The sequence below is a fragment of the Mytilus trossulus genome, chromosome 5 (assembly GCF_036588685.1).
Source record: "Mytilus trossulus isolate FHL-02 chromosome 5, PNRI_Mtr1.1.1.hap1, whole genome shotgun sequence".
In the NCBI taxonomy this organism is placed as follows: domain Eukaryota; kingdom Metazoa; phylum Mollusca; class Bivalvia; order Mytilida; family Mytilidae; genus Mytilus; species Mytilus trossulus.
This window is the reverse complement of record NC_086377.1, coordinates 27,210,279-27,237,225: the sequence shown is the minus strand read 5'-3', so window position 1 is coordinate 27,237,225 and position 26,947 is coordinate 27,210,279. Positions and strand designations below refer to the sequence as shown.

Below are 26,947 nucleotides of genomic sequence, written 5' to 3'. Positions count from 1 at the left end.
CAATGTTGTAAAGTCCTAACATCAAGTAAAAAAAAGTAATATCACAAAAATACTAGACTCTGAGGAAAATTCGATTGAACCAAAAGACAAAACTCGTCAAACGAATGGAAAGCAACTGTCATTTCTGACTTTGTATAGGCATTTTCAAATGTATATAGCATGGTGCAAGGTGAAGCCTGATGTTGGAAGAATAATTGTAATTATGTAAATGTTTGAAAGAAGAACCATCTTCTTCTATTTGTACATTAGATAAATGAGTTGTTTAAAATCATTAAACGTATCAAATTGAATACTATCGTTTACATGTGAAGTTCATGTTTATTATATGGATAAAAAATAAAAATTACAAATACTTTCAGTGATAACCATGTTGAAGTTATCACAATTTTGAATATGTAACGATAGCTAGCTCATCCACTTGATTAAACTTTTACGTTTTACATATTTTCAATTTATAAAGTGATTGCTTTTGTTTAATCAGTGATTAAATTCTTACATCCAATATTTCACTTAACATTTAAAAGTTTCACAGTATATTAAGCCATGTAGGTTGTTATATAAAAGTGTGAGTAATAGGAGAAATTAATATTAAAATCAACAAACAAGGTAACGGATGTAGATATGTAACAAGCAACAAAGGAACGTCAAAGGGAATATAGTTTAAGCAAATATTCAAGAGGATTTGATTTGATGCTACTCCTATTTCAAAAGTAAAATTTCCTAGTTCAAAGGTATAAAATGCAGGATGCTTAACGTTGTTCCATCAGTCGATCGAAAATATCTGAACGCGAAAATTTAATTTTTGAACAAAACATGAACTACATATTCTATTTTACTGTCAGTATGTAGCAGGCCATGGAAACATGTTTGAACCTCCGAACAGATCATCATTGTGGCGTTTGAAAGAATTTAAACCGATAGTAGAACCAAATTATAATGACAATGCTTTGTTTTGTGGAGGTAAATGGGCGAGTTTTATTATATTAGATTGATATATACACACAGAAAAAAAATTGTATTTATGCCAATTTTACAACGCTTCACAAAAGACCAAATGATACAGATATTGATATTGCCTTCAAAAATTAGAAAAGCCAATACCACATACCCAGCTATAGGAGGCATCGAAATCACATAAATTATGTGTAACACAATTCAAAAGATTGTCTGATTTCAACTTTACTTTTCAGAAGAAATCAGTTTACGTTTTGTTTTCAATTAATGTTTTGAATCGAACGTCAATTGTTTTATTTCCTACAATACTTATAATTTGCGTTTAATCCTATTTTAGTCCACTTTGCGGTTATATAATTTACTTGATGTAGTTTAATATTCCAAGATTCAAGATTTACATATTAACGACAATTTTTATTTGCGTTATTTTTTTACTCGCGAATGTCGCTAAAATAAATCGCTTGCGAAAATTACTTTGTTTACAGAATAAAGACAAAATTCCCCAAACAAATTCCCCTGATGGTCAGCTTAGAATACATTTTTACGAAATACAAATGGTGACAATATAATATTCAGTCTATGGAAGGTGCGATACGATAAAAACTTTTCTTATATCAATGAGCGATATTGTCTTATATGAACGAGTTGCATTGTGGGAAATCTCAGACGCGAATGTTTACATTTTTATCAAGGAACGAAGTTTTCTCGGTATAAAGTAATGATTCTTTTCTTAAAACAGGCTGACATTTAATAAGACATACGTCTGCTGTATAATTTCCATGAAATATTTTAAGTTATGCCAAGCAAGGTGTATTTAAACGAGAAAATTGAATTGTTGTATAAATGAGACATAAATGCACGATTTATCATTTGTAGATGTACAAATTCAATTAATGTCATGTAGCAAATTATGTGGAATGCAATTGAGATGAATTCAATTGTTGGATAAGCCAAAATTGCCTATAAGCCAAAGATACTGCTATATTTTATAATATCAATGCGATGTTTGTCTTATATCATAGCGATATTTTTTTATCAAAAATTTATGAATGCGATACTTTTCTAATATAACTGCTATAGTTTTCTAATATAAAATTAATACCATGACACGTCACAATGCATATAAAAAGAACCGCAAAGATAATTCACAAACTTAGTTCATGACCGGCTTAATATTTGAGGATCAATATCACTAAAATTTCGTATCTGTAACAAAATTAACGCTTACACGATCTTATCATTTCAAAAATGTTGCTTGACCCTATTAATATTTGAAAGTGTTAATAACCTGTTCAGTCTATTGTTTTCAATCACATGGTTTAAGCGACTAATTCTGTTTGAAGTGATGATGCAATGGTGGAATTTAAATGCGGTTGTAAATAGACTACCAACCTATTAGATTCTAATATAGGTCCAGTGGCCGATCAATGCATTTGAATTGGGACATATGGTTAGACTCCACCCCCTTATCCTAGGTTTGGAACCCCCTTTTGAGAAAACGGCTGGATCTGCCCTTGAGGTCACACTGCTATAGTGTATCCACATGGGTAATATCGAAACAGACAAAAACTAGATATGTCAAAGCAACACAAATTGTCCTGTCTTAATATGTTGAAAAATCAGCAATTTCAATAACAAATGTGGACACAAACATGATGGTAGTCTAACAAATCAAAAATCAGCTCAAAATCTAGAGGCGTATAGAAAAAGAGTCAGTATAACAGTGATTTTCATCAATTTTCGAAGTTGTTAACCCTTAATTTAGGCCAAAATTAGCGGAGCAAAACAATTTTAATTTCATCTGCAAATCATCATAGTTATCTCACATACAAAAAAAAAGCAGTCCAATATCTGAAAGATTTAGAAAAAAAATCTGTAAAACTGAGATTTTTTAACAATTTATCAAAGTCCATAGCCCGTAGTTTCGGCAAAAATTAGTCAAGCTGAACAAAACTTAAACTTTATCTGTAACTCATCATGGTTAACTCACATAACAAAAATCAGCCCAAAATATGAACGCGTTTATAAAAAAAAAATCCGTATAATGGTTTGTTACGGAATGAAGGAATTTCAGAATGACGGAATTTCGAAATTACGGATGTTCGGATTTTCGGAATTACGGAATTTCGAACAAGGGTAAAGCTATATGGCACCGACAACTTCGTTGCGCACCATACATATCATTACTTAAAAAAAACATTCTTTCAAACAGTCCAATCCAATACAGCTCCAAATAACAATAAATATTCAAATGGTAAAATAAATATTCCAAACAAATTAAAATGTACAAATGCTGATGTCCAGACTTTGAAGATACCAACTGAGTAGCCTCAGACTATAAGTTGAACAACTTCAGATACAACGAAAATCAAAAATCTTGTCAAACAGAAAATGTATTTATTATTAACATAGAAAAAATATTGAGAAGGAAACAGTTCTTTTTTATATCAAAGACTTTCCCCGTTGGTTAATCGATATCACTATGAACATAATCAGCTCACCGCCTGGACGCTCTTTTGCATCGCGATGACCGTGAGGGCATTCCGTTGCTTTGTTACCACAGAGATTTGACTTGCGTTTTTGACTAATATTCGATCGTATAAATAACAATCCGTATCGCTTGTTATAAATTCATTTTTACAATGGATACTAAAAAAAATGTTAAGAAAACAAATTAATAAGATGCAAATGTCTGTTGACGTTAGAAATGTGTATATATTTTTTCTATATTTATACAGTTCGATCGTTCAGTCACTGTGCTGTTTATTTGGTATTTTTATTGACGTAATCGTTCTTGTACCATCATAACTGCCGTTACCTTTAAAGCTTTAGAAGTGTGTTTGTTCATATTGCACTTAACAAAAGATTCAGCACCCAAATGACGTTTTGAAGTACAGGAAAGCAGTTATTTATAAGGGGTTTATCTGATATAAGATTTAAAGATATATTAAGAAGATTGTGCATGAGTTCGAATGAGAGAACTTTCCATCAAAGTAATAGTTTGTTTTAAGTAAACAATTATAGATCAAAATAGGGCCTACAACACGGAGCCTTGACTCTCAGCGAACACCACCAAAAAATTACTAGTGTTTAACCACTAAAACGGGAAAACCAACAGTCTAATTTGCATATAAAAAGGAGATTCAAAAATGCACAGGCCAAATTTTGTCGAATCAATCTGAACGAGGACAGTATGATTCATTTTTGTCAAAAGTTAGTTTCATTGTTTTCAATAAAAAAAAAGTCTTCCATGCATGCGTTGCGAGCATATCTGATATATATTATTTCGGTGCGTTCATTATAAATTTGCTAAATGTTATATATATGTGAACAATGATTTTGATACTTAGCTATTTGATTACGACATTCTTTATTAAATCCCATCGGTACTGGCATTTTCAAATTTTGAAAATGGTGGATTGAACCTGGTTATATTGCGCTTAACCTGTCACGTGTATGACAGTATCATCAAATTCTGTCATATTTACAACGATGCATGAACAAAATAGACATAATAGATAAAATTGTCAAAATATGGATACAGCAGTCAAATATTAAAACTAATAATTACTAATATCGATATTACAAAAACACCGCTATGATATTTTAAAAGTATCGCATTGATATTTTAAAAGTATCGCATTGCTTATTTATGTACATAAGAAAAACACAGCACTTCAAATTTTACACGGACATAAACTTTAGCTTCTTACTAACTTCTGAATGTATATTTAGACTCAATTGTTGTTTATATTTGAACAATAAGTTTTAAAGTTAGTATTTTCTTAATTTTTCGTTGCCGAAAACTACATTTCCGCATGGAATGTCTGCATATTTACAATTGATATAAGACAATATCGCTCATTGATATAAGAAAAGTTTTTATCGTATCGCACCTTCGATAGACTAATAATTAATATATGTCTTTACTATAGGAAACGTGGATCTTACATACAAGATAATGAAACTAGTAACTAATGTTGTTTTTTTGTGTTCATTTTACGGGGTGCAAAAATGTAGTGGGAAGGCCTGACTGAAAAATTGCAAGTACCCTTAAAAGATTCCGTATTTGCATGTTACAAGGCTTAATATTCCTCCATACAAATTGCCTTCATTTGGAAGAAGTGGAAATCTTAATATCCCCTCTTATATTTATTGTTAATGGGTTTTGTCAAAACATGCATATCATTTCTTTAGATATTAACACGACGATCAATTGTAAAGTGTATGTCCAAGTTATCCTGGTTGACCAGAATCAACTTGTAGAATAGTTCTTAATATATTCCAAATAAAGCAACCCTATTACCAATGTCATTTAAACTGATCGGGCGGAGCTTACGTTTTAATTTGCATAAGGACAGGCTATTTGCAGATGTGTGTGATAAGGATGATTGCCGTTATAATTATAACTGATTTCTAATCACCAATCAGTGTCATCAAAGGAATTTACAAAAGAATGACTGGACACTTCATTGATGAGTTTATTCTTAAACACCTATCCATAAATGGACTGGTTTATTATGAGCGAACCGGTTAAACTCTGCCCAGTCAAGTGAAATAAATTGAGTAATACAATCAATTAAAAAAAATATCATTACAATGACGTAACAGTGGCGGATCCAGAAAAAAAAATTGGGGGTGGTCCCAAAATGAATATTGAATGGTATGAAAAAGGTTACAAAATACCTTCGACATTATGGAAGATCATGAATTTGGACAACACCATGCAATACACATAATCCATATATATATAAAAGAGGTTTGGATGATAAAACACCTAAATCATCTGATCCAAATAAGGAGCAATAGATGCAAAAGCAGCCATTTAAAGAAGGTGAATATACAAGGCCTACATATCTTTCCAACCAAGTACTCTGAAATGTTCTGTTACGGCCCCCATACTTGGTAACTGGGAATACAAATTTTTTATTCGGAATAAAATGATTCCTAAGAAGTTGATATTTCTGTTCATCACTGAGTTGCAGTTTATACGAAAAATTACCAACATCATTTTTAGAAGAAAACTACAATGGCTGAGCGTGTGAAAATGAAGGTTTAACAATTGTATCCAAAAGTAACTCCTCAGATGAGCTCCCTCGACTTTCACAAAATTCATCTAGATTTGAGTTGTGACGTATTCTAGGCTGAATATTGTCATCTTGCTCCAACTTGCGTTTGGGACTAGGGCAGCTTGACGACCTAAAATATATAGAAGGTCGGTCAGTCGTGCTTAAACATTTAAAGTTTTTAGGAAGGAAAAGGGAGGAGATTGTTTTTTTCAAAATGTACATAATGAAACTTTAAACCGAGACTCCGTTAGTTGGACAATGCAATTATATATGGAAATTTCACTTAAAAATACAAAAATAATTTGTATTTACCTTTCAAAATAAGAAGTCAACTTCTTCATATTGACGAGCTGTTTTGACAATTCAATTACATCAATACAGGTGAAACGCATTGATCCGTATTATATCATTTAGACAACTTCAGGTATCCAGGTAACCCCTAACCAATTAGTGCGATAAAAGGATTAATCTTAAGTATTAATTTGTTAATTAGCTAGTTATTGAAAAAATAGACACTTTAAAAAAAAAATTGAGGTTCGTCATGGGGGTGGTCCAGTGCGCCGTGGGACCACCCCCTGGATCCGCCACTGCGTAATACGGTAAGCGCATGTGTCGCCTTGGTTCTATTTCTATTTTTATCGAAAGAAGTTTTCGTTACATTTTGAGTCAGCGGACCAGTTTACACATTAGAAAAATCTAGTACACAATGAATCTTCTTAAAATTCTCAACCCAATTTTTTTTATACTCTTTTCTTTAATGTATGTATCGCACATGTACATACCATAGTGATATCGACCGACCGTAACAAAAGTATGGAATTTAGTTTCCATAACATATATTAAGTCTATGGCAATGTAAACCAAGTATCCTGAACATGCATGAAACATTTGCCAATGGACGTAAAGCGACCAACAAGCAATAACCTATGGAAAGAAAAAAAGATGATGGACAAATCACATACAAGTAACTAGATTATATATACACAACTCACCAGTGATAACATGTCTAAACACTTTAATTCAATTTAAATGAAATGTTGGTGTGTTTAAACATATGTAATATTATCATTTTTAGAATCTTGCATCAAATGGTGGCAAATGTGGTGTATGTGGAGACCCATATCAAGGCCCTTACCCAAACGAGGCTGGCGGAATATATGCAAAAGGAATTATAGCCAGAACTTACAAATCTGGGCAGGATATCTCTGTCAAAATACAAATTACAGCTAATCATCTCGGTTGGTTTGAGTTCAGACTTTGTGTTAATAACAATATTTCAAAGAAGATAACCCATGCTTGTCTAGACAAACATCTTCTAAAAACGAGTGATACCGGTCTTACAGAATAAAAAATAGTTTTTCAAACTTTCAGAATTCAGTTATTCAACAACATATATTCCACGTAATTTGTAATATAATTTAAAAAATATTTAGTTACAAAACAGCAATCATATTTAAAATTTGAATTAAAAAGAACGTGTGGAAGAAAACCGTAGCTGTGGTCGCCGTCATATAAAATGGATAGCTGTTTCAGATATCAATCATAATCATTTTAAGTTGACATTTTCCCTAAGCGAAAAAAAACCAAAAATTAATGTGCTTACACTGTATACGTTTGACTCTTTAATGGATCTGAAGAGATCTGTATTTTACCCGTTACAAAGTAGCTTTTGTCCCTATCACATTTGCCCTTATGCGTAGGTGGCAGCCTATATATTCCATCCTTTTTCCGAATCGATCATAACCTTGTAGAATCTACCTTGTGTATTTATAATTTAGTATGTGGTCTTCCTAAACATGTAATATTAATTGATGTTAAGCAAAGACCAATCATATATTTTCGTCGATTTCAATAGTTCACGTAGTTAAACAAATCTTGGTTCTTAACATTAACATGATATGCATTGTTTCTTTCACAAAAAGGTCAAGGTTTTCTGCAAATTCAGGGATAAAAGAGTTGACTTTGCAACTACCTAAGGACCTCGTCTGTATTCAGTGTGTTCTTCAATGGAAATGGCGAACCGGTGTGTATAATTGTTCAATTGTAATGCCCCCGCCCTCCGCGATAGGGGCATTCATTGTTACCTTTGTCGGTCTGTCTGTACGAAATTTAGTCCACGTCCCTAAATAGAGTTTGGACTCAACCAAATGTTATGAAACGTGTACCCTATACTGATTACCACAAAACAATAATTAATTTTAAAATGTTGGTGCTCCACTTTTGCAGTTATGTTATGCTCCTCGTTTAAATTGCTGAACTTTTCGTTAACGTTCTCTAGCTTAAGTTTAGCTCAAACAGTTGTTATCCATTCGTTTGATGTGTTTGAATTTTGAATTTGCCATTTGATTAAGGACTGTCCTTTTTAAGTTGTCTTTGGAGTTCATTTTTTTTGGTGATTTTCCTATTTACACAAGGCTTATCAACATAAAACTTGTTTACATTTGAATTTGGAAAGCGTTACTATAACATTCGACAGTTATATCATGTTTTAACGTTATATGCAAGCGGAGGTATCATATGTGTCCCACAGACGCATTCTACTTTTTTAAGCAACCTACCACCTTGCTAATCTCGTAGAGGCATATTTTCAAAAACTGCTCAAACCTGTCCGCGGTCAAAATAAATACTGCAATTGGTATATTCTGCAGATTGCTATTTTGTGTACTAGTACATGTATTTTTTAATCGAACTTGTACGTTGAATTCGAAAGTCGGTCTCTTCATATTCATATCACTTTAACATGCTCTTGGAGTGGTGTTTTCATTGTTTTCTCGTCCTGACTTTGAATATCTATGAATCGAATATCAACAAAACAAGTATTTAAACATTTTCTCGTTGCTTTGGCATCATCATTGTTTAAACATTCGTAACCAATTAAGACCATTTAGCTCTGATATGTTGATGTTGTGAACATTGGTGTCGTTTGTAATCGAATTACAATTGCAGTTTCAGTTGTCATAGTTTATAAAGGTACACTATTATAATAGGACAAAATTTCCATAAATGAGACAACAGATACATCTTAAAAAAATATTTTCTATCATCTACCAAAGTCTGCTACATTTAAAAAATCACGCAGAAATTTATGATGTAGACTTCTTATCATTTATTTGTTCATGTGCACGTATTTTGAATTCTTCATGGGCATGTATATCGAATTCTGGATTCTCATGTGGTCTATTTAATAGGTTCACTCGATTTCGTGTAGATAAGGGTTCTTGCCTTTAATTTGGATACTTGTATGCGAACTAGGTCGAAGTACCATGTTGGCTCTGCGTAGCATAGACAAATTAAAAGTTTTTCTTCACATCTAATTCTGGTTATATTTAATAAGATTTCATGACTTATTGACTTCGTGATTGCCATAGCTGTTGAAAATAAACAAGTAATATGTTAAAATATTTGTTTTTATTTCTATAGCAAACAGTCCTGGAGGTTCAGAAGAAGAATATTATGGTTGTTCCGACATAGCAATTGAAAAGTCAGTCTTACCAACATACTCATCGTTGAGCACTATATTAAAAACATCGATCCGTCAACCTACAAGAACACATCCGGTGGATATGGTCCAACATATAACAAGTACAGCTACATTGTATTCCAGGTGGTAGAAAATGTACAGCTATTTCACCAGGGTGGAAAGGAAATCTGTATTTCGATAACTGGTGTAATATTCAGTGTGGAAATACTGACTGCATAGATCTCAGTAAATTTTGTGCTTGTCATTGATTTATTACTTTTTTTAAATATACCGTCCAAAATTTGCTATAATTTACATCGATTTATAAATAAATTATTGTTTAAACATTACTTTTTTGTTATCAGTTATACAGCCATCAACACCTCTCTGTTTACGCTGCACCCAGAAGTTCTTTTATTTTCCATCGACAGTCTAAATTTTCCCACTTCATCCAAGCCATTTAATTTAAGAATTACCTTAATTCAAGAACTACCTTTTGGAAGTTTGTGCCAACTTGAAAAAGTAAAATCACACAAATTCTGAATTCAAGAAAAGTTCTAAACGAAAAGTTCCTGATCAATTTGCCATATTAAAAGCTCAAACCCATTAAACGAAAATATATGAAAGATCATAGATCGATTGAGGAAAAACAAATCCGGGTTACAAACTAAAACTGAGGGAAATACATCAACGATACAACAGAAGAACATCACTAAAATGCAACACACACAGAAACGGATAATTATATAACAATGATCATGTTGTTGACTAGGAACAAGACATTTTTGCGGCTCATCATACATCGTACATATAAATGCAATAACATTCAGAACAGAGAATTGCGCAAATAAATAAAACAATAAAGTACATTTCGACAACGAAACAATAGAAACACTAAATGTAGAAAAAACAAACGACACGAGGGTATCACCAGCCCATTAGTTAACACGTCGCTGTTGACATGAATATCAATAATAAATTTCCTATTTACAAAACTTGGCACAACTTTTTGGAATTTTGGATCCTCAATGCTCTTTAACTATGTACTTGTTTGGCTTTATAAATATTATTATATGAGCGTCACTGATGAGTCTTATGTAGACGAAACGCGGGTCTGGCGTACTAAATTATAATCTTGGTACCTTTAATAACTATTTACACCACTGGGGCGATGCCACTGCTGGTGGACGTTTCGTCCCCGTGGGTATCACCAGCTCAGTAGTTAACACTTCGGTGTTGACATGAATATCAATAATGTGGTCCTTTTTATAATTTTCTGTTTACAAAACTTTGGATTTTTCGAAAAACTAAGGATTTTGTTATCCCAGGCATAGATTACCTTACTCGTATTTGGCACAACTTTTTGGAATTTTGGATCCTAAATGCTCTTCAACTTTGTATTTGTTTGGCTTTTTAAATATTTTTATATGGGCGTCACTGATGAGTCTCATGTAGACGAAACGCGCGTCTGGCGTACTAAATTATAATCCTGGTACCTTTGATAACTTTTTGAAAATTCATATCAATTTATATTATCTTCATACCTATTCAGGTTTTGTTATAACATAGTTTTATATTTAAGACGGACGCGCGTTTCGTCTTCAAAAGACTCATCAGTGAAGCTCGCAAAAAAAAAATGTTTTAAAAGGCCAAATAAAGTAAGAAGTTGAAGAGCTTGTATGTGCATGATTGTTTCGTGAGAATTTATTTAAATACAATATAAACTTGCAAAACTATAAGTATCAAATCTTGTGTAAGCTTATAAATGAATTTCTCTGACCCTCGTGGTCTACGATCTTCACTCTTAGTGTTCTGATCAGTGTTTTTATCCAGAAATAAACTAAAATACGTAGGAACAAAGCACAGAACAATGTGGATTGAAACAATAATGTTAAACACAAATTTAATTGCTTTATTACCAGAATAATAGTAGAACTAATTATTAAAATATGTTATGCACTACAATACGCCGTCTATTCTAAACTGTATTTGATCATGTCCATGTACGTTGGTAGCTACACATCTGTACAAGCCGTCATTGTTGCGACTGAACTTGGTTATTTTAAGGATTCCAGAACTTGGAGATGCCTCCAGATTATTTACGTCTCCGCTGTGCTGAAATAAGATTATAGTATATGTTCTGTTTAATACTCAAAGTGGAAAAGCAACTTTTTAAAAACAATTGATCATTATCTTGAAACAACCAATTTCAAAACTGAACAACAGTATTGCTGAAAAGAAGGTAAGTATGTTTTCACAATGATATATATTTACGAAAATCTTGTATATCCTTGCTATCCGTTGGCATATTTTTGGTTCGTTCCTTGTAATACCAAGAAATCCCCAAAGATTGTTGTTCCCTTGTTAAAATACAATGCGATTTTCACGAGCATGATTGTATATGCATGCAATATGACAGAGACAAACATGCCAAGGGTATTAAAAAATTCCGTTTTCTTCACCGTGATGTAATGAAGAAGAGGTAGTCATCCAGACGAATAGCAAACTCGATTTATGAGTCTTTGTTATACATTGTAACACTTAATACTTTATTCGCCGTAAGACCTTTAATAACGAGCAAAACCGTACTGTACATGTACTGAACTAGATGTATATCTACAACAAATATATGATATAATAATGGCATATAACAACTTTATAAATTAGTTCGTTAGTTAATTTCTTTATTGATTTGTTTCAAATGTGGTCATTCGGAAGTCTTTTACAGATTATACGTTGTAGTTTTTGCTCATTATCAAAGGCCTAAAGACGAACTCCACAGAGGAAAGCAGATCGTGTAACACTGATGGCATTCGCCAGTTAGAGAAAAACCCGGTAAAAAAAATGATCATGATGACGAAAATGCAGTTTTGAAAAAAATATTTCAACAAATCAGTTGTATCCCTGCCTGATGCAAACATAAAGAACATTGAGATTGAAAAACAGAAGTAGTATAATGCATAATTGTCCTTCCATTTTGTTTATAAAATAATACAATTTATCACGTATACACATTCCTTATGACAGAAACGGAAAACCAAAATAATTTGTAAATTACAATTAAACATTAATTGATCATGAGTCATTACTGGCAAATACAATGGGCCAGGAACGATTATGAACGTTTGTACATTTAAACAAACCAGTTGTAAGTGGCAGATCCAGAACTTTTCATAAGGGGGCTTGCTGACTGACCCCCCCAAAAAAAGGGGGGGGGGCTCAAGTCATGCTTCAGTGATTCCATAAGCAACCAAAGTTTTATTACTAAAGCCACCCCCATCCCCCGAACTATGGTTGTATACATAAGCGTTAGCTTGCCTTATAAAATTATAAAGAACCTTCAGATGGAAAATCAGAAGAACTATAATGTATAATTGTCATTTTCTATGACTATGTCGGCATAACAATACAGAAATTGATCATAATATAAAAAAAGAAGATGTGGTATGATTGCCAGTGAGACAACTATCCACAAAAGACCAAAATGACACAAACATTAACAATTATAGGTCACCAAACGGCCTTCAACAATGCATTTGACCACATTTTACACCTCGCTAACGCTCAGTATAAAATATCGACAAATATAATGCCTACCCATGTTAAAATGAGCAAAGAGCATGACATGAAGAAATTATTTCTTAATTGAAAAGTAACGATTAGTAAATACCAGAAATAGAAATTCCGTCTTCGGATGAGGATTTCCCGTTGTTATGCAAGACAAAGATACATCGTCACCATAATGTATAGTATTTGGTGTCCAGGTTATATTTGTAATCTTCGGTGGGCTAGCTAAAACGAAAAAAAAGGAAATTGCTATAAATGCATGTATATACATATATAGACTGGATCTAGCGCGTCGGATTCAGTGCAGGCGATTTGGTGTCACGATATCTCAGTAGCATGAGTTCGAATCACGGCGAGGGAAAAACAAACAATTTTGCAAAATCAAATTCACAGATTTAACATTGTTGGGCTGATGTTTAGACGAGTTGTATATAGTGAATGACAATATAGTTTTGTATACTTTTTTTTTGTGTAAAATAAGAAGATGTGGTATAATTATCAATAAGGCAAGTCTCCATTGATCAAAAACAGAAGACAAAGACAAACAAAATCAAAATGTCATGGATTTAAGGTGGTACCTAACAATACAGGGAGATAACTCTGTGAAGTCAGATAAACGTTTTAATTACGTTGTGTTGTAAAAGTAATATCAAGCTTCTCAATGATCAAAATTGGTGTTTGTCAAACTGCTATCCATATAACCAGTGTAATTTTCCTGACAAAACGGTTGGTTCAAAATTTTTGAAACTTTTATATTTTTGTTAAAGAGTGAAAGTAAATACTTTGACAAAGTTTTATGAAAATATACGAGCCAAATAAATTAAAATTTAATGAAAGTGTTGGGTACCACCTTAAGCAACTGTAGGTCAACATATCTATTCATTTATTTATAAATGGTGAATCGATGGTTTTTAGTTTAATGAAAATTTACAGTACAATGTAAATATGCAAAGACGGTACCTCATCACAAAAAAAAAACCCAACAAAAAACAAAACAAAATAAAATAAAAACAAACAAACAAAGAAGTATATATAAATATATAAAATAAGGAGATATGTTTTCTTTGCAACCATCCAACAGAGTATAAATGAAGCGGATTACAGGTCACTGATCGGCCTTCAACAATAAGCAAAACCCATATCAGGCAAACTAAATTGATTTTTAGAAGTATATTACATATTGTAAGTAAACCCTATACTCAACATACAAATAACTGCCCTGACTGACTTATTGTTGATGTTTCAATTTAACGCCCATCAGGGTCCAGGGGGGAGGGGGTTCCGGGGGTTGGAGCCATCCTTTTTGAACGATCAATGCATTTGAATGGGGACATGTAATTTGAAAATCCCCCTTTTTTTAAAATGGCTGGATCCGCCCCTGTTCATTTATATTGGCAGATTAAAAGGTCTAGATATACATTAAAAGTGTAAAACTAAAGGTCTGCATCACACTCACGTGGTCTAGGACAGTGGTTGTTACATAAACTACTGCTACAACAATGATCTTTACACGAGAGTGTGTTGTTGTTCTGGATGCTCAGACATTTCTAAAATAAAAAAAAGGGTGTAAAATAAAATTCAACGATCTCTGAACATTATTGAACGCTAGCAAAAACTAGCTGAGTAAACCGAAGCTGGCCTGTTGCAAGAATAAAACATGCTCTAGTTTTCAAGTAGTAGTTGAAATTCACCCCGGTCTATTCACTCTAAAGTCATCTTGCCGGAAATGTTACGAATACAACATGACTTTGTTAATCATCACCAAAAATATGATGTCACATTTTTGGCTACACATCATTCTTTGTATTCTGAATAATCATTTTACTATTAAAACTATCTGGCTTTACATGATTACTTTTCTGTGGTTTTTGTCACCTTTTTATTGATTTTTTCAGTTCTATTATCAGTTGCATCTATAAAAAAGAAGATGTGGTATGATTGACAATGAGACAACTAACCACAGAAGACCAAAATGACACAAACATTAACAACTATAGGTCACCGTACGGCCTTCAACAATTAGCAAAGCCCATACCGCATAGTGAGTTATAAAAGGTATCTCATTATTCTCTTCTTTTTTCGATGGTTATTTTTTTTTTTCGAATTATCCTCTATTTTGTAGACTTGTTTACGTTCCTACCGTGTTCTCTTGACAGCCTGATTTCCATCGACTTTCTCCAGAAATTGTGGAAACTTGTTGAATTTGACAGGACTGTATATAAACGAAAAGAGAGTAAATACATATTTGCCTCATCCTGCTAAAATGAATCTTTAAAAAAAGGCTTATATCAGTATGAAAATGTGGCAAGATGGCAAACGCCACAATTCTCCACCAGAGACCAATAACGATTATCTCTCTCATAAAGAAAAAAAAAAAAGAATCAGCTTAAATTTGTAGCTCAGTAATAAAACAGTATTATTAGTTAAAAAGCGGACAATTGGTGTGTAAAAGGTTTCTCTGATACGAAAATAACTTTTTATAAAGTGTGTTTGTAAGAAAAAAATTGATTGAACGAGATCACCCGAGGTCAAAAGGTACATTACAAACAATACAGATCATTACAAAAGGCAACCGCTATGTTTTTTCATGATATTTTTCAAATAAAAATCTAATAACAAGTTTTGGTAAAAGAAAGTTACCCAATGTAACAAGATAATACAAACGAATGGTTTAAGATAACAAAGGGTTATTCAAAAATATAAGTCGATAACGCATTAACAATATCAAGGCAAAAAACCAACATAAAAACCGACGAAAATATATTACACGAACCCCTGTAAAATACGGGTTTGATTACCTGTTGACTAGAACACAGGGTTATAGTATTGCAGTCATCCGGTCTGAGTGTTCCAGTCTGGCAATTGTAACACAAGTGTCCACCTCGAAGATTGATGCCTGAAAAACAGTGTAATTATATATACGGTTTTAAAATTTCTAGATGTTACAATATTTTTATTCTGTAAATGAAATTTTTGGTGGATGTTAAGTATGAATGTCAATTCTACATGTGCTTCAGTAAAAGTATACGTTCTTCATGATTTAAGAACAAGAAAGTATAGAACTATTTTAGGATTATGATTAAATCAGGAAAATCAATACAAGTATAATGATGTCTTCCATCGCATTTACATGATATTACATCACATTAATAGATTTATTATGTATGACAAAATATCAAATCGAAGTTAAATAGCAAAATTACAAATATTCAAAGCATAATTGTTGACAAGACAAGGCAATATTTTATTTGAGTCTCACCTCTTCTACAACATTTACATAATATTACAATTTAAATATTTCAATATAAAACAAGAGCTACTCTAAAAAGAGTTATGAGAGACTATACAAAATGGTATATACATGTACATATATATATATATGCATACATACATAAAACATAAAACAAATTAAAAGTAAACAAAAGTTAAGAATAACATTAAACAATCTAAAAGTGAACAAATGTTAAAATATGATAAACATTTTCTTTTCTGTAAAATATCATAGCAGATTTTGGCAGTATAAAAGTAAACATTTTCATCACTAAATAAAAATACAAATTTATCGTCATCTGACATACTATTAAATCATGTCAAAAAAAATTAGCATAACTAAACAACACAGTACGAAAATCTGCATATAGTGGACATTTCAAAACTACATGTTTCTCGTCTTCAATGGTATTACAACTAAAACATATTCTTTCATTAATAGGTAAGTTCTGATACCGGCCCGTTTCAACTTTTATGGGCGCAACACAACAGCGAAATTTTGCAAAAGCACTTCTATATTTCCCTGCAATAGTTTAACGAATGTAATTTTCTACCTTAAATTAGTTTTAAATAATTTATAAGTACGAAGCTTGGCATATTCATTCCAAACCAACTTATTATGCCATTCAGTTATATATAAATCAATAGCTAAGCATTATGTATCCTTAATTACATTTTTAGTTAACTATATATCACAGTTACAATATGGTTCAAGATTATCTATACTATTAAACGAGGAGACCTCATTTTGGGTGTCGCTTCTCTTCTTTCCACAATAAATTAATCAACACGCCTCTGTGTCCTATAGGTACAGTGCATAGTGCCATTTGTCATCCATTCATATGATTATTCAGATTGAGTTATTTTTGGAGAAAAACGAGAAAAAAGGCATCCAGATATTGTCCCGTCATTGGACGAAATTTCAAGTCAGATTAGACTTCCGGTTTGCGTTTTTCTGTATACTTTGAACATACATATACAAAGAATAAAGTGTATTTTCAGAATTCTATCTGCTATCATTTTCAAGTTTACTATCCACGGCAGTCACAGAGTTTATTAAATAGAGAGGGTCTGTATACTACATGTATACCAATGACCACTATGGATCGATTAGTAAACTTCGAATTGAAAGTAAATACACTATACTTATATATAGTAATGAATGTTCATAATATACAGATAAGCGCTAAAAGCATTCATGTGAACTTTTGATACTTGTGGTATGATTGCCATGTTGAGACAACTCTCCACAAGAAACCAATATGACACAAATATTAACAACTATAGGTCAACGTACGACCTTCAACAACGAGCAAAGCTCATACCGCATACTCAGCTTCAAAAGGCTCCGAACTGACAATGGAAAACAATTCAAACCAGAAAACTAGCGGCCTTATTTATGTTCAAAATGAACGAAAAACAAATATGTAACACATGAACAAACAACAACCACTGAATTACAGGCTCCTTACTTCAACGTTCATAACATTCTAAATGTATGTTGATATTGAAATTGATAGAAAACCAAAAAATGGGAATATTGGAAATAAAGGATGAGGGATAAAGAAAGCATTTTCCTGTCCCCAATAACCTATGTCTAATGATACTTTTGCTGAAATTCTCCAGTCATACTTTTGCTGAAATTCTCCAGTCATTCAATATTTTACAAAATTTTTCAAACAACACTTTACATACCTTTAACTACGCTCTGAGTGCCTGCGATTTCGCGGGTGTGTTCTAGTACTCTTTAAACTTAGTCATCTCTCTGAAGCACCAGTTTTTAATTGGATTATTTCCATACTTATATGATTACATACATACTCTTTTGTTCAATCTATCATTGTCCATTTTACAAAATCTGGACCATAATCTAAAACAGCTGTCCATTGCTTTACATTGCATGGAATCCATCCCATATCACCATACAAAGATAAGTTTGGTGTATACATACTTTCCTACACCCATAAAAATCTCATCGCTCTGTTTTTAACAGCATTTATGCAAGAAAATTCTCTTGTTCCCCATTTTGAAGCACCATAATCGAAAACTGACCATTCAAGTGTGTCAAAAAGCTTTGTATAAGTAGAGTAACACAAACCACCATTTGATTTACATTTTGCGATCAATAACCCAAGAGCTCTACTTGCCGACTAGGCAATAGCCTTTGCCATTAAATCATAGTTTTAAAATTCTGTAAGATGTTGTATGTAATGGCATATATTTTTTGTATCATCAATATTTTGTGGGTTAAGTAAACTAAATAAATAATAATTTTCATAACTCTTTCAGTGCACAGATCTTGTGAATGAATATTTATTCATTTATTAAATAGTTGTTTTCTATAATTTTCATTTTTTTTGCAATAAATATTTGATTGCAGTTCAAGCATATTCTGTTTGCTCTCTGAATTTTTGGTCTGAAATATCTAACCGTTTCAATCAAAAGAGGGTATGAACTAAATCTTATTTTTGTAAGATTTCTTGTTATATTAGGAGAACATTTAAACGATAGATGATTCATCGTTGATGCTCTTTCATGCTTGCATTTTTATTGACTAGAAAGCCGAGTCAGAGTGCCCAGCGTGAATTAAATAGAAAACCTTCAACAGAACAAAATGACTAGAGAATGTTCTCTTTTAAAAATATAAACACGTGACCATGAGAAGGAATACATGTAGCTGCCACTATGATGATATTCTAAGAGGTATAAGTGTAAACAAACTAATATTCGCGACTTTCAAGATTAGAAACAAATCTCGAATCTTAATTGTCGCGAATATTCTAAGAGGTATAAGTGTAAACCAACTAACATTCGCGACTTTTAAGATTAGAAACAAATCGTGAATTTTAATTGTCGCGAATACTAGTTTATAAAACTGGATGTTTTTCCTAACCTTACTACTTTAAGTTAGTCATGTTAGTTATAAAAAAAACGGAAATTAAATCGCCGCAAATTGGACTAGAAACGGCTGAACTCGAAATAAAACATCCACAAAAGTAAGTTGGTTTACAGTATTTATATTTAAAACTCTACCTTGGGATCCACAGTGTTTGTCAGCATTACATAAAGTAGAATTACAACAGTTTGAACATAGCGTTATGTCTCTTCGTCGTCCAACGGCGATTGGGTTGACACACATCTGAAATTAAAAATGTATAAACCACATTCATGTGAAACAGTCGATTTGCACTCTACCATACATTACTGAAAAAAAAATCTGCCAAAAAAAAGGGGGAAAATGTGAGTTACAAACCTAAGCGTACATAGCGTTAATATAAAGCCAACATCAATATCACATATATCATTGTAGTTTAAATCAGGCTTTTTTTTCGATGTTAAATTATATCACATTTTTATTATCGGGGCCTTTAATAACAACGACGTATATGGACTTTGTGAATTGTTGATGACCATTCAGTGATCTACAATTAATATATTGTTAATATATTTGGTCTATGGTTTTAATGGAATCATTATATATTGTTCTCATTTACTTTGATACCGGTTACCGGTACAACGTCGCATTTTTCTAGTAATAAGAATACATTCTTCAATAAATAGTAAAATATCTGTTTAATGCGTCAAGGTCCTTATTTCCATGAAGATTTCGATTTGACCTTCTCCATGATGTCAGTACGACTTTCGGTTACCAATCAACACCAGGGTTTACTGGGGTATATAAATATGGAAAATCCTTGGTCTGCGTCTGACTTGCACTTAACTCCTTTTAAATTTTGAATTTCGGCATCAGTTTTAGCTGTGAGGGATGATTACGTTTGCAGTTGAAAACTAGAAATCCAAAAACTCAACTTCACTTACAACTATCCAAAAAAATATGGGATAACATTGACAGAAGGACTACTTTTATGAATGGCAATTTATGCTATACCATGCGACACATGAAATAGATTTAAAATAAATTCTTGATTGAATTATTGTCTAAACTAATCGTGAAGACAAGTCCCTTAAAATAAAGACGTTTGAGCCAAGGTTCCGCGTTGAAGACCGTACCTTATCCTATAGTTGTTTACTTTTATAAATTGTGACTTGAGTTGTCCTATTGACACTCATACCACAGCTTCCTATATCTATTGTGTACAACTCACATCTATATCTCTGCAGCCGACCTTGAAATAGTAATGGCCATCATCCGTTACAAATCTGTCTGTAAAACATTTCTATGAAAAAGAGAAATATGTGAACGTCTTAAAAATATAATTATATGAAAGTGATGAAATATCTTCAGTTACTCGCACACAAGCTCTAAAAGATTTTTGACACTTGTGCGACTGGTGATAATTCAAGATAGAAGCATTTGTTTAACTACCATATTATGATAAAAACAGCGTATACAGAATGTCGAGGAGCTCCTTTTTTTCCTTTTTGTTTTTAAATAGGACTGGTATGTATTAAAGTGCACATACGCATAGACATATTTAATTAAACCAACATTATGAAAGACTATTTAGTACCCAGTTTGTAATAACATATTGAAACAAGATGGGTACAACATGTAAATCAGGATCTTCATTACCCTTCTGAAAGCATCTGAAATTCACCCTAGTTTTTGGTGGGATTCATGTTGCTTAGTCTATTATTTTCTTTGTCGTGTATTCTGTATTACTTTTTGTCTTTTTTTTTTAAGTAAGGTGTTGTCAGTTTATTTTTATCTATGAGTTTGATTGTCCTTCTGGTATCTTTCGCCCCTTTTTATTTTCCCTAGCTATAGTAAAGCGTTGATTGGATGAAATTGTACCAATCATTTACATATATTACATACCTCGTGATCTCCACATCGAGTTACACGATTACAATCATGTGGCTGAGCTAAGTTATTGGGACAGGACAAGCATGTTATTGATGCTGTTCCTAAACAAAAACATGTGTAGAAATATTAAAGCATTTTTAACATGTGCACAAATAGACGACGTATACACAAGTTTTTCTTATGGTATTTGTTTTATTCAGTACACATGTTTCATTTCTTTAATTGTTTGGCAATTTTCCGTATCTGAAGTTCTTTCTGTATTTAGTTACACGTACCGAATGAATTAAAACGTATGAGATATTTGTTTTAATAAACATGTATAACTAAAATACAATCACATCATCATCATTTCTAATTGTAAAGCAATTATATTTGCCATCCTTTATCGCTAGCGTAAACCGCCTTACTGGTCCCGTAGTGTTCGCTTCGAGTGTGACAGGTTGTGGATTCGAACCCCAGTCACGTGTTACTTGGTTTTTGTTGCTTCTCCATCTTAGCAGGAGACATTAAGGTGGTACCCAATAAATTGACTTAAATTTTTATAAAATTTTGACAAAATATTTGCTTTAACCCTTTGACAAAAATATGAAAATTTCAAAAAAAATTGAACCAACCAATTTACCAGAAAAACTACACTGGTTATCAGCAAATCTGAATAAATTATCAGATTCTAATTTCTTAAATGATATAACAGCTTATGATATAGTACTGTTAACTGAGACACATATTGGCAAAGGTGTAAATATAGTCCTTCCAGGATATAAGTATTTTCCTGTTTGCAGACCAAAATCAGCAAACAATAGATATTTTGGTGGTCTTGGCATTTTTGTTAAAAATACCATTTTACCTGGTGTTGAGATATTGAAAAATACAAGCTTAGACTATCAATGGGTCAAATTGGATAAAAAATTCTTTAATTTCGCCAAAAATATTTTCTTGTGTTTGGCATACATTATCCCAGCATCATCTAGTTATATATTTCAGTCAGATGATGACCCATTAGAAACTATAGAAAAAGATATAACAAATTATTATGCTGAGAGGGGTCACATAGTTCTATGTGGAGACTTAAATGCAAGGACTGGGTCAGAATTAGATTTTATAGAAAATGATACATATGTTCCATTTGCAATGGACGATGAAGAATATGAATATGATATTGGGTTACAGAAAAGGAATAGTTGTGATAATAAAGTTGATGCTAGAGGCAAGCAATTACTTCAACTATGTATTACTTTAAAACTTAGAATACTGAATGGCCGTATGTTGGGTGATTCAAATGGTAATTTTACTTGTTTTAAACCTAATGGCACAAGTGTGGTAGATTATATTATTATGTCGGAAGATTTGATTCAACATACTTTGAATTGTAAAGTATCAAATTTTATTCCCTGTTTTTCAGATTGCCATTGTAAGGTATCATGTATGCTGCTTGCCTCATATAGTCCTGTTTTTATAAATAAGAATGAAAGTACTCAAAATTTTCCAGGTAAATTTAAATGGACCGACTGCTCAAAGGAAAAATTTCAGGATGCTCTATGTCACCCATCTTGTAAACTTGATATTAATGCTTTTCTAACTAACAATTATCAAGATAAATCAAACATAAACTCTGCTGCTACTGACCTGCAGAATATTATTATTAAAGCAGCAAAAATGTCACTCAAATTCAAATCTAATAAATATAAAAAGAAAACTATTAATAAGAAAAAATGGTATGATCAAGATCTTTACAATAAAAGGAGAGAATTAAACATTAAGGCTAAGCATATGTCTGAAAATCCATATAATATTAATATTAGAAATAACTATTTTAAACATTATAGAGAATTCAAAAAGTTAAAAAAATATAAAAGAAAGGAGTTTAAATCAAAAATTGTTAAACAGCTTGATAATCTGCTAACTAAGAATCCAAAGGAATACTGGAACCTTGTAAATAAACTAAAGGGGGAAACAGAAGAAACTAGGGACACCCCAGAAACTTCTATAAATAACTCAACATGGACAAAATACTTCCAAGATTTAAATTCTCTATCTGATACCAATAAATCAAAAATAAACCTATTAAATAACATGCTTGTTGATTTAGAAAAAGAGAACATGTCAAATGTATTAGACTATAAAGTGACTAATCAAGAAATATTTAAAGCAATTACCAACTTAAAACCTGGAAAGGCATGTGGTCTGGACCTGATACTAAACGACATGCTTAAAGCTGGACAAACAGCCCTTATAGGCTGCATTAATAAACTTTTTAATTTAATATTTGCTCATAGTACATATCCAAAGCTATGGTGTGAAGGATAATGTATACCTATACATAAATCAGGAGATATAAATAACCCTGAAAATTACAGAGGTATAGCTATAAATTCTTGTATTGGAAAGTTATTTAATGTTGTGTTAAATACAAGACTTTCTAAACATTTAGATGAGAGAAATATTTTGACTGATTGCCAAGCTGGCTTCAGAAATAAATCAAGGACAACAGATCACATGTTTATCCTCAAATGCTTAATTGATAAATATACTAACTGTAAGGGAAGTAAATTTTATGCTTGTTTTATTGACTTTAAAAGAGCTTTTGATACTGTGATACACCCAGGTATTCTTATCAAAATGCTCAAGTCAGACATTGGGGGAAAATTTTACCAGTTAATTAAACACATGTATACACTTAATAATTTAAGAGTAAAAGTTGATAACAAACTAGGTCCATGTTTTAACTCTTATATTGGGGTTAGACAAGGGGATGTTTTAAGCCCTGCCCTTTTTAATCTATTCATAAATGATCTACCTAACTGTTTACTAAATTGTCCTGATAGTGTAAAACTCAGCACTAGTCGCATAGACTGTCTTATGTATGCAGATGATGTCATTGTATTTTCTGATTCTTCAGATGGACGTCAAAAGCGCTTGAAGGCATTGGAATCATACTGTGATACCTGGTGCCTTAATGTAAACTTAAAAAAAACTAAAGTCTTAATCTTTAATAAAAGTGGACGCCACATAAAAGAACCATTTTATTTTAAAAATGAATTAATTGAAACTGTTTTCAAATATAAATACCTTGGAGTTATATTCCAGTCAAGTGGCCTATTTAATTATGCAAAAGAAGACTTATTTAATAAATCTTTAAAAGCTTCATATAAACTTAATAGATGTTTATCTGGCTCAGATGCTAGTATTAAAACAAATTTACATCTGTTTGACCATACCATTAAACCTATTATTTTGTATGGCTCAGAGATATGGGGAATGTTTAAAACCAACTCTGCTTCCTGTAAAAAAGATGCTACAAATGTGATTGAAAAAATATACCAGAATAATGTTGCTGATAAAATGAACTTAAAGTTCTGTAAGCATATTCTAGGCTTAAATAATAAAAGTACAAATGTTGCTGTACAATCAGAATTAGGTAGATTTCCTATATATTTTAATATTGTTATATCTATGATAAGCTATCTGCATAGATTACATCATTGTAACTCAAATTTATTGAAAGAAGCATTTTTATGTAACAAAGATATGCATGAAAATAACACTATGACATGGTATTCCTCTGTTAAATTTATTTTACAAAAGCTTGAATTGAAAGAAACATATTGTATTGATTATTCAATTAATAGATTAAAACAACTTATTATGAAAAAGTTAAAGACATTATTTTTAAAAGCATGGTTCAATGATAAAGTGATGTTAATGGAAAGCTAGATACATATTTTTCTCATAAAAGTAATTTCCAAATGGAAAAATATCTTGATATTCAAAGTTTTCAATCAAGACAAATTTTATGTAAATTTCGCATAAGTGCTCACCAATTAAGAGTAGAAAAAGAGCGACATAAGAACAAACCTATAGAAAGGTCACAGAGGACTTTTTTTGTTCTCATAATGATATTGAAGATGAGTTTCATTTTTTAATTAACTGTCCATTGTATAATCAATGTAGAGAATCACTGTTTGCACAAGCTCATGAACACTGTCAAAATTTCAATAACTTGGACTGCAAATCAAAATTTTTATGGTTAATGACCACTGAAGATCAACATATACTGAAAAAGTTATGCATTTTTCTTATCCAGAGTTTTCAATTGAGATCCACAAATTCTGTTAATGGCTAAATCTCTTTTAGTTTATCTATATATATATATTTTAAATTCAAAAATTTAATTTAAGTGCACATTTCTTTATGTGTATGCATATTTCTTCTATTAATATGTAAATGCTTATAAACAAACTGCAGTAAAACTCTAAGGTGCTTATCATATTCCTGCAATTGTCAAAAAATATAATTATATACATAAATATCTAGTAATTGGTTGCTGTGTGTACATGGGAGAAAAATACCCTTATATCTAATCAGTTGGGGTTGCATATCATTTGTATGCAACTCAAAACACCATATCTGTTTAAAGGGAAATAATCCTTACAGAAATTGATTGATTGTCTCCCATATTACTTTCTATTCCATGTGCATGCAATAACTGTTCAGAGTTCTATTGTCATGTATTTCATTTTATTATTTCATTGTTATAACAAATCATTGTAATCATTGTATGAAATTTAAAACCCGCAAGGGTCCATAATTGAATTAATAAAGTATTCTTATTCTTATTCTTCTTATTCTTATAGCAGTTTAACAAACACTTATTTTGATCACGGAGAAGCTTCAATCCCTGAAAAACACAACGTGATTAAAACGTTCAGCTGATTTTACAGAGATCTCTAGGTAGTGTTAGGTTCCACCTTAAGGAGTAAGAGCAATGTCTGGTCGGCTCGGAGTCGGAACAATGTTTCAAGGTCAGGTGATATGTCTTACTTCGGAATTGAAATATTACATGGTCATATTTACATTGTGTTGTTACATAATGTGGTTCGGAACCGACTTCATAAGTATTATTATCTGATGTTAAAAATGAATTTTACTTTGAGGAAATAAAATGCGTTAATTAAACTTGCCTGATATGAGCGCACACACAATTATCACAAAACAAGAATTATAACGAACATTCATGACCATCCTTATCAGGTCAACTTTAAATACACAACAATTTATCTGTACTGATGTTCTGATATTAAAATGTTCTTATTAAACTGAACTAACCCATGTTTATTCGGGAAAATGAAAAGATGAAGTTAAAGATGCATGTTACATAGAAATTGGATAATTTTGAAGCACCTCAAAATGTTTGATTATAACAAATTTACAATTTTTATCTTGAAAAACTGTGTTATTATGTATATTAAAAGCGGATTTTGTAAGCAAATAACAATGGAGGATGTGAACATTTTTTCTCCAAGACCTTATAGAAATTGTACAGTAGGATAATTTCAAATATTAAAAAATATCTCGTTAAACCACCTTGTCATCTAAGAATAACATAATTCGGAGAACTTTTAAACAAGAATTAAAATAATTAACTTCAAAAGCCCACGTTTTTTAATATAGATATTTTATTAGAGCATTTGAATATTTTCAATGGTAAATTCGGATTAGGTACACTATAAATAACCTCAACATTTTTGAATTTTCTCATCTTTCGTATACTTTAATTTATTGTTCTGTATATATGTCTAATTCATATGTGAAAAGGTCATGTGTATTTATAAACGGATTTCATTACGCAATACCAGTCATTACATTTACTTCGATCATACATTCAATAGTCACGCACGTTAAATGTTAAGGAATTTGTTATCTTAATTGACGCACTGAATAAACAGTTGTATTTGATAAATCATTTTATACCATTATATTATTAATAGACCAAACCATAAGAATGTATTGTACGTTATTATACGCCCGTTTAAGGGCTGCATTATGATATACAGTTGTCCAGGGGCGGATCCAGCCATT

At 31.7% G+C, this 26,947-nt stretch overlaps 2 protein-coding genes across 2 annotated transcripts; one reads left to right on the top strand and one right to left on the bottom strand.

Moving 5' to 3' along the window:
* Window positions 1–6,564: 6,564 nt before the first annotated feature.
* On the top strand, window positions 6,565–9,634 carry LOC134717806 (uncharacterized). The gene is made up of 4 exons (XM_063580298.1): window positions 6,565–6,585; window positions 7,099–7,357; window positions 7,879–8,046; window positions 9,444–9,634. Exons 1-4 carry the CDS (start codon window positions 6,565–6,567, stop codon window positions 9,632–9,634), a joined length of 639 nt encoding a protein of 212 aa, XP_063436368.1.
* Window positions 9,635–11,412: 1,778 nt separating this feature from the next.
* Window positions 11,413–21,198, bottom strand: LOC134719558 (uncharacterized). The gene is made up of 8 exons (XM_063582551.1): window positions 21,101–21,198; window positions 20,427–20,498; window positions 19,354–19,459; window positions 15,849–15,946; window positions 15,191–15,262; window positions 14,507–14,597; window positions 13,154–13,275; window positions 11,413–11,598 (listed from the first exon to the last, which is right to left on the bottom strand). Exons 3-8 carry the CDS (start codon window positions 19,457–19,459, stop codon window positions 11,443–11,445), a joined length of 645 nt encoding a protein of 214 aa, XP_063438621.1. The 5' UTR covers window positions 20,427–20,498; window positions 21,101–21,198; the 3' UTR covers window positions 11,413–11,442.
* Window positions 21,199–26,947: the final 5,749 nt, after the last annotated feature.